Here is a 9,114-nt window from a genome sequence, read left to right as displayed (position 1 = left end):
GCCCTTCCACTGCTCTCTGGACACCTTTTGGGATTTGCAATTAACTGCCTTTTTCTTCATTTAAGAATCACCTCTACAGAAGTGCTCAGGTTGGGCAGACCCATGACTCGTGGAGAGGAGGGTCTGGGCTTGGTCCCAGGCCCCTTTTTGCCTGCTTCTCCCCAAAACAGCCAGGGATTCTCAGCCTGCCTTAGGGCTGGGGCTGATTGAAACCCAGGCTGCATTCCTGCAGGTGCAGGAGGCTCTGCTGGTTATTCCATCAGGGTGGCAGAGTCTCAAGTAATTGTCATTAATGTCTCTCTCCCTCCCTTTCATGTCTGTGAGTCAAAGGCTGGAGATTTTCACTTGCCAGTTCTAATTGCTGAGCACAGCTCACAGAGACACCAGCTCAAAGTGGGGCTCCTCATAAGCTCCAGAGGCATTTAAATACTTCAGTGGACTTCTGGGCTGCAAAACAGCTTAAGGGGAGAAAAATTAATATGTTCTCTGTAACAAGGACTAGGAAGAGCTTTATGAGTTCCTCATCCTTGCTTTGATCACTAGTTGGAATTTGGGTAGTGGTCAGACACGTCAGCATAACCCTGGGCTGGTCAAGTTGGGATTGTGGCCCTTTTTCCTTCAGGAGAGGCACATGCTGAGTGATCTGCCTGCTGATCACAGCAGTGGGCTTCAAAAGGCAGCTGCCACATCCAGTGTGTGTAATTTAGGGTGTTAAAATTCTGGCTGAAGGAGACCCAGGCAAGACTGCTGGACAACCAGTCGTTGTTTCCAAACTGTTGGAAAAAAGAGAAAAGGACAACTGGAACGGTAAACTGAAGAGTTCTGGCTGTTTCTTTCTTAATGCAGAGGGATTATCAAAGGCTGTTTGCCCTTAAAGAGTGGTGAGAAGCCACTCAGGTTTTTCACAGTGCACTTTGCAGTCTGTCACTCTCTGGCACTGGGGGGAAGTTCCAGGTAGCTGATCTTGCATGTGGAGATTAAAAGGTTCAAGTTGCAGGACCACTGCTCTCTGTCCCTGCTCTGCCACAGACTCACTGCAGTGCCAGACAGGTTGGTTTTCTCTCTCTCTCTCTCTCTCATCTCAGCCTTTCTTTCCCTAATCTGGGGCTGTAACTTGCCTCTGGTGGAGAAACACTTTTTTTAAAGTGTGTAGCACTTTGGTAAATGTGTTTTGCCCGAGTTATTGGAGATGATGTTCTCCCTGTACCAATTAAATGCTGCACCTTGGCAGACTCCTTTGCCTGTCACTTTGCAGGCTTTGCCTCATCACAGCCTCCCTGGCTTCCTGAGACATGCATTCTGTGTTCAGTTAGTTAAAATAGTAATAATCCCTAATTTTTACAGCAGTTCCTCCTCAGTGAGTACTGAGGCTCAGTGAGGGCAGAGAAATCAAAGTCTCTTTTAGGATAATGTGTGGACTGTCAGCCCTTGGTGTGGGACAAGAAAAGGCTGTTTGGCAGTGACCTTGAAAGGGGTTAAAACTGAGACTAGAACTAGACCCTTTTCAGCTCTGTGCATACTCTGCTTCCTCTCCAGACTGAGAGAAGGACTTAGGCCATAAAGCTTGTGGTTTGTTTTTTTTGTTTGTTGTAACTGAATTAATTTTCATTATTATTGTCGCTTAACTTTTACCATTTGCCATTGCTGTGTAATTCCTAGTGTTTAAGAAATAAAGGAGAATTTAATGGAGTTTCCAGCTAAGGTTGGTTTTATTTCTTGCTCTTTGGAGATGCTACCTGAGCCATTAGCCAGCATTAGCTAATTCTTCCCAATAGCTCTGCAGTGTGTTTCATCTCAGAGCATCCTAAAGTGCTTTACAAAGTGCAGACTGGATCCAATAAGTTATTCCAGTGATTCCAATATCCTTTCCACGTGGGACATCATTATTTGACAGGGTCATGGGGCCCGTGGAGAAACTGCAGCTCTCCAAAAGTGTTGTGTAACAGGCGGATCCGCAGCTGGAGACGGAGTTCAAACCATCCATCAGAGGGGAAGGCTGGCAGCTCTTCCACAGGATTTAATTTTGCAGGTCCAGAAGGGAAGATAACACATCCTGCTGGAATATGTTATTTCACTCCCAGCCCAGATTCCTCTTTGCTTGCAGAACTCACACCTTGCGAAGTTCCTGCTGCACATTCTGCTCCTGGAGGGTTTCCACCCCCTGAGCACTATCCCAGCTGGCACCAGAGTTCTTCCAGGGACACTGATGGAAACAGCTTGGATTGCTGCTTGGATGGACGGTGCAGGGGCAGGAATTTGAAGGATCAAAGCAGGATATGGAACTAAAAAGTGGCAAAAAAAAAAAAGTGCAAACTTTAGCAAGTGAAGATTATCGACCAGCTTGTCCAGCTCTGGTGAACATATCATCTGCTCTCTTCCCTGGCTGGAAATCCCACTCCATTCCATAGCACCTCTTCCCTGGGGTGAATCACCATCCTAAATACCCTCTCTGGTGCTGCTGTGGGGCTTTACTGGTCTCTGCTGGGTTGTTGCTGGGGCATCTTGTCACTTTTCTCTTGTCTCCAGGCAACGGATCTGATTTTCCAGGAAAGCAGCTGGGAACAAGGAGGAGCTGATTTAGCACCCACAGGGCCTGCTTTGCAGACCACTGAAATTAAATATTGTCATTGTCTCCCACTTGTCTGAAACGAAGTCCAGATTGTCCCCATTTCCTTTCTGCCTCTCAGTCTGAGCAGAGTTTTACTTGTAAGGCATTAACAGAACAAATTTCTGAGGGGAAGAATAAACACTGGGGACCTGAGAGAAGCAGGATAAAGACCTGAATAGACATTCCTAAGCAAAAAACACTCCTTTTCTAGAGGTCTCTACGTGGCCCTCGGCAGATGAGCTGCTCTGAAGACAATTGCTGAAGGGACTCTTCCTTTTTTTAAAGGAAGTGTGACTCTTTCAAGTGCTGCAGCTGCTAAGAAGAGGTAGGAAACCCAGAGGAAAGAAAACAGTTTGGGTCCTGATCAACCCAATAAATTAACTGATGAGGTGCAGATCCCACAGAATTGTTTGAAAACCAACACGAAAGTTGTCCTCAATTCTTCTCTTTTCCCCTCCCATGTGACCTGTAGGGCAATATCCCTCCTTAACACACATTCCTCAGCTAAGGGGGGTTTTGGGAATGTCACTGCAAATACCTCCTGTCATTTCCCCCAGGGGTTTTTTTTTGTGTTTAAATCCAGTGGCAAGGGAAGCCCCCGGGGGAGCTTTGCCCAGGAGGCTCCAGAGCAGGAAGCTGCTCTCAAAGTCTTTTGCTTCCCTCTAGTGTTTAATGGTTTTATTTCCTTGTCAGCTTATTGTGACTGAGTCCTGCCCAAGGTCTGCTGCACAGAGAGGGAGAATAAACGGGAAAAAAACAACTTGCAGATCTTTTGGGCCAGATCCAGGAGCGTAAAGTGCCTTGGATTGCATCCCCCTGACATCCCCCACCCTGGCAGCAGCCTGCAGCCTCTTAAGCACATCCAAAATGTGTTCTTGCAGAGATATTTTTCTGCTTCTCTTTCTGTTTCAGGATCATCTCCGTGTTTAGTTCATATTCTGCCCCGATGCTAATCTTGCCAACAGTCCTCCCAGTGAAAGGTGATTCTGTCCTTTTACAAATATAAATTCTTGCAGGTGGATGAAAAATACCCCTGAAATCTCCGAGTGGGTGCCCAGAGTGTTGGTTTCCCTTTTGTCACATCCCTGTACACAAACACTGATTTGCTGAGCACCCAGAGTGTGATGAGCTCTGAGAATTCCCTGAGACAAGCAACAGCCATTGCTATAATTCAAAGGATGGCTTTTTAAATAGGCCTTGCTTGTTCCCTGTGTGGCAACCAAGTGCACTGCTGCACAAATGAAGAAAAGGGTGAGCAGCTTTTGTGCCTCAGGACACTTTCAGCTCCCTGCAGGGGCCAGCAAGACTATTTCCTCTATCACAGAGAGCACAGCACTATTAGCAAGGGATTTTGTGCCTCATATTTATTTTTTGCTGAAGTGTTAAGGCCTGAACTCTGCAAGAAACGAGATATTAGCCCTGATGGACCAGTGGTGTCTTCCTGCATTCCTATGTCCTCTCTTTAATTGGATTAGCTTGTGGTTTGACTGCAACATGAAAGTGGGTTATCTCCTCTCTTCTGTGCTTTATGGGGACACAGAAAGCTTTTTGTGAGTCACAGATCCAGCCTTCTCGTGCCTGTTCCAAGGTAGTCATCTGACAATTATACAAGTCGTTATATTTTCAGTTGCCAAGAGTAAAAGCAAAGCTCAGAGAGCAAGAGCAGACTCTCTGCAGCCTCAGCCTTTGTGTGGGCACCACCTGGGCCTCTGAGCAACTCAGGAGCTCGTTAAGTACCAACTGAAGAGACCAAAGGGTTGGGTGTTAATATTTCGCCCGAGTTTCATTCTGCAAAATAAAGGTCAGTACCTCGTAAAATACAGTTTGTACCAGAGTTACAGTCCTGCCAAAAGGGAGCCTTCCAGCCCTTGCCCAGAGGTTCTTGAGGGTGCTGGAATTCCTGGGTTGATAGAGCACTTTCTGCACCAAGGGTGCTCCTGGGTGCTTGCAGAGCCTTAACTCGTGTCTGCACACACAGGACAGAAAGTTGAACACATATTTTTACAGAACTCTTCAGTGTCCTCAGAATTCCAAAATCAAAAAGAGTGAGAAACGACCAAGCATCCTGAAAAGTTTTTTATGTACACAGAAACAACTCTTGAAAATTACTCTTTGAAATGCACTAAATTGGTCATTCCTGACTTAAACCAGCACCAAATCACTAGTTACAGGATGAGGACTAAGGCCATACCTTTACCTTGCTGTTTATCCTCTTTGATGATCACACAAGCATTCCCATTTAGCAGTGATGAGTGGCAGGAACATCAGCTGGAGAACCTCAGTGGCTGTGATTTTGTAATTCCTTCACTAAACCAGAAATGGCAGCAGGCAGGTGATGAGGTTTTGGTTCCTCAGTGTTGTTAAACCTTGTTGAGTTGTGGATTATCCAGTGCTGTTGGTAAAGAAGTTCCCAGTCAGGATCTGGGACCTGGCAATGATTAAACTTCCAGAAGATTGAAAATAATAAATAGCAATAATGTTAACAAACCTTCTGGCAGCCACTAACAGAGTTGGCTCCTGTGTTTTGTGCTGGTAGAAAAATCACTCCAGTGCCACAGGTAATTCAGTCACTGAGCTGTGATTTACCCCTGCACAGAGAGCAGCTGAACACTGAGAAGTGAATGTCCCCTTCCTTTGAAAGGGCAGAAGAGAGAACACCTTTAGCTTGGGATTTACCTGAAGAAGGGCTTTTTTTTTTTTTTTAATGAACAAAAGATTCCTTGAGACCTAAGGTCTGAAATGTTCATTTTCTGGTTGCCATCTTTTGGAGATTTCTAGAAATAAAGGTGAACTCTTCCCAAATCCATCACCTGCAAAGCAGGGCGCTGTGATTCTGTGATCCCTATCCCTGTCCCTTCCTCATCCCTGTCCCTTCCCCTTCTCCATCCCCTTCCCTGTCCTGTCCCTTTCCCCTCCCCATCCCATCCCATTCCCTTCCCCTTCTCTTTCCCCATCCCATCCCATCCCATCCCATCCCATTCCATCCCATCCCATCCCATCCCATCCCATCCCATCCCATCCCATCCCATCCCATCCCATCCCATCCCATCCCATCCCATCCCATCCCATCCCATCCCCTTCCCCTCCCTCTCCTCCTTCCCTGTCCCATCCCTGTTCTCATCCCCATCCCCTTCCCCTCCCCTTCTCTTTCCCCCTCCCCTCCCCGACCCTGCTCCCATCCCTGTCCCCTTCTCCTCCTTCCCGTTCCCATCCCCATCTCTTTTCCTGTCCCCCTTCCATCCCCATCCCCTTTCCCTTCTCCATCCCCATCCCACCCCCTTCCCTCTGTCTTCCCTTTCCCCTTCCCCGTCCCATCCCTGTCCCCTTCTCCTCCTTCCCCTTCCCATCCCCATCTCTTTTCCTGTCCCCTTTCCATCCTCATCCCCGTCCCCTTTCCCTTCTCCATCCCCATCCCACCCCCTTCCCTCTCTCCTCTCTTTCCCCTTCCCCGTCCCATCCCTGTGCTCTTCTCCTCCCCCTTCCCATCCCTTTCCCATCCTCATCCCCATCCCATCCCACCCCATCCCTCGGCCGCGCGGGCGGGGGCGGTGCGGGGGCGGTGCGGGCTCTGCGCGGGGGGCGCGGTGCGGGCGGAGGGCGCACCGGGGGAAGGGGGGGGCTTCCCCCGCACCTCCCGCACCTCCCGCACCCCGGACCCGCATCCCCCGCACCCCCGGGACCCCCCGCACCCCGGACCCGCATCCCCGGCCGGGCCGGGCTCGGCTGGCAGCCGGCGGGGCGGCGGGAGGAGGATGCGGGCGGGGCGGGCGGCGCTGCCGTTCCCGGGTCGGGCAGCTAGAGAGCAGTGCAGGGAGCGGAATCCCGGGAGCCGGGAGCTCCCTTCCTGTCGGGAAGGCCGTGAGCGGAGCCGAGCGCCGGCCGGGAGGCCCCGGGCCGGCCGCCCCCGCTCCCCTCGCCCATGGCGGAGACCAAGATCATCTACCACATCGACGAGGAGGAGACGCCCTACCTGGTGAAGCTGCCGGTGCCGCCGGAGAAAGTCACGCTGGCCGATTTCAAAAATGTCCTCAGCAACCGGCCCGTGCACAGCTACAAGTTCTTCTTCAAGTCCATGGACCAGGATTTCGGGTGAGCGGCCGCGCCGCCGGCGCATCGCGGAGCCCCCGCGGGAGCGCTCGGAGCATCCCCGGGGCACCTGCCGGGCTCGGCCCCGCTCGGCCCCGGCCCCGCTCGGCCCCGGGAGCCGCCGCCGCCGCGAACATGGCGGGCGCGCCCGGCCGTGCCCGGAGCGGGGTCGGCGCTGCCGCCCATCCCGGCCCGGGACCGCCCGGGGCACCCCCGCGGCACCCGAGACCCGGCCGAGACCCCCGAGCCCGCCCGGCGCTGCCCCCGGGCCGGGCAGGGGCGACCCGCGGCTGTCACCGCAACCGGGAGAGGCCGCGGAGTGCCCGGGCATCGGGGGCACGGCGGGGCCGCGGGGAGGGGGTGCCTGGTGCGGGTGGGGAGGTAGCGGCGGGTCCGCGGGCTGTCACATCCTCGGGGGTCAGACGGGTGTCACATCCTCGGGGGTCGGGCAGGTGGTCAGTGGGTACGAAATGGTCAGTGGTCAGCGGGTACGAAATGGTCAGTAGTCAGTGGGTGCGAAATGGTCAGTGGTCACACGGTTCTAGGGGCTGCACTCAGACAGCAGCAGCAAATCCTCGGGGGTCAAAGGGGTGACAAGTGGTCCCTGGTCAAATGGGTGACACATCCTTGGGGGTCAGACAGGTGGTCAGTGGGTACGAAATGGTCAGTGGCCAAACAGTTCCAGGGGCTGCACTCAGACAGCAGCAGCAAATCCTCGAGGGTCAAAGGGGTGACAGATCCTTGGGGGTCAGACAAATGGTCAGTGGGTATGAAATGGTCAGTGGTCAAAAGGTTCCAGGGGCTGCTCTCAGGCAGCAGCTGCAAATCTTTGGGGGTCAAATGGGTGACAGATCCTCGGTGGTCAAACGGGTGACAGATCCTCAGTGGTCAAACAGGTGACAGATCCTTGGGTGTCAGGTGGGTGACAGGCAGTCCCTGGTCAAACGGGTATGAAATGGTCAGTGGCCAAGCAGGTGACAAGTGGTCAGTAGTCAGACAGGTGTGAAAAGGGTTGGTTGGTGGTGAAACGGGTGACAAGAGGTCGGTGGTTGAACAGCTGTCAAGTCCTTGGGGGTCAAACGGGTGTCAAATGGTCCCTGGTCGAACAGGTATGAAATGGTCAGTGGTCAAATGGGGGTCAAGGGGTCCGTGGTCAAATGGGTGTGAAATGGTCAGTGGTCAAACCGGTATGAAATGGTCAGTGGCCAAAGGGCTCCAGGGGCTGTGCTGCCAAATCCTTGGTGGTCACACAGGTGTCAAATCCTCGGTGGTCACACAGGTGTCATATCCTTGAGGGTCAAACAGATATGAAATGCTCAGTGGCCAAACAGGTGAGACAAGTGGCCAGATGTCCACTTCCAAGGGCGCATGCCCTGCTCACCACTGCCCACACATTCCTCGTGCTGGGAATGCTGGAGAAGACAAGGGCCAGCCTTTCAAATGCCCTCTGTGGTGGTGCAGGCCAGGGCTGTGAGCAGAGCCAGGGGAGATCTGCCATCCTTCTGCTCCCTGCACACCAGGGTGGGTTGTGTGCCACCGGGCTTATCGACAGCCATAATAAAACAAACCAATAAAAGTCCCTTTGACAGGTTGCCAGACAGTAACTTTCAAAATGTATTAATCCTTTTGTAGCAAATCGCTTCTCTTTGTACTCACATCTGTCGCTGGCGAGGCAATTTTGCACAGTTAAATGCCTTGCCAGGAAAACAAAAAAAAATAAAATAAAGGGGAGCAGGTTTGTGGGAAACTGATATGAACCTGCCTCCAGAATAACGCCGTGGTTGAGGTGCAGGTTTCATGTTTGGTGGGATAGATCATCCCAAGCATCCTTTTACATGTTGTGCAGCCTCTTTTCTTACCCGTGAGACCCGGAGCCTTTTCACGTTGATTGTGTTTTTATCCCCTGGTGGAATGTGGATATTGTTTGTTGACACGTATCCCTTATGTGGGGAGCTGTTGGTATTGGCCCGTTACCACAGGAGGTGGATTGACTTTTTTGTTTCTTCTGAGTCGTGAAAACATTTTTATTTTTTTTTCTTTTTTTTTTTTCCGGGGAAACAACTCCGCAAAATGTTTGTTTTCAAAACGACGCCTTTGAAATTGGCGGCCCCGTAAATTTCCCTCCTTCAACCCCCGAGTGACAACAGGGAGGCACAAACCCTGCAGCTGTCCTAGAAATTCGAGCTGTGTTCGTGGTGCAGCTTCACCGAAGGATGTTGGGTTGGTTGAGGCAGCATCTGCAGCGTTCCCTCTGCTGCGGAAATTTAGGATCGGTGACTAGAAATTGTGCTGTGGCAGTAACACGTCTGGGATGTTCTTGGGCTTGGACTGGGGAGCAGAGGAAACCCTGCAGCAAGTTCTCAAAACTGGGGTGAAAATGGTCTGTTATTCTCGTGTTGTCTTGGAAATGATGGAAGATG

General features: G+C 51.7%; 1 protein-coding gene and 1 long non-coding RNA gene across 3 annotated transcripts in view; one reads left to right on the top strand and one right to left on the bottom strand.

Moving 5' to 3' along the window:
* Window positions 1–813: 813 nt before the first annotated feature.
* Window positions 814–6,746, bottom strand: LOC116797477. Its single transcript, XR_004360661.1, has 4 exons — window positions 6,579–6,746; window positions 5,097–5,240; window positions 4,800–5,000; window positions 814–2,282 (listed from the first exon to the last, which is right to left on the bottom strand). It is a non-coding gene; the product is annotated as an uncharacterized LOC116797477 (long non-coding RNA).
* Window positions 6,446–9,114, top strand: part of DVL1 (dishevelled segment polarity protein 1) — a 72,204-nt gene continuing 69,535 nt past the window's right edge. Inside the window, exon 1 of one of the 2 annotated variants that reach the window (XM_032709039.1) lies at window positions 6,446–6,697. In XM_032709039.1, the coding sequence (XP_032564930.1) occupies window positions 6,528–6,697 (170 nt within the window). In that variant the 5' untranslated portion in view covers window positions 6,446–6,527. The remainder of the gene's footprint in view (window positions 6,698–9,114) is intronic. The other variant, XM_032709040.1, reaches the window with a different exon arrangement.

Source organism: Chiroxiphia lanceolata, chromosome 22 (genome assembly GCF_009829145.1).
Source record: "Chiroxiphia lanceolata isolate bChiLan1 chromosome 22, bChiLan1.pri, whole genome shotgun sequence".
NCBI lineage: Eukaryota > Metazoa > Chordata > Aves > Passeriformes > Pipridae > Chiroxiphia > Chiroxiphia lanceolata.
Note: the sequence above shows the minus strand (reverse complement) of the source record. Positions and strands in the feature narration are given on the sequence as shown.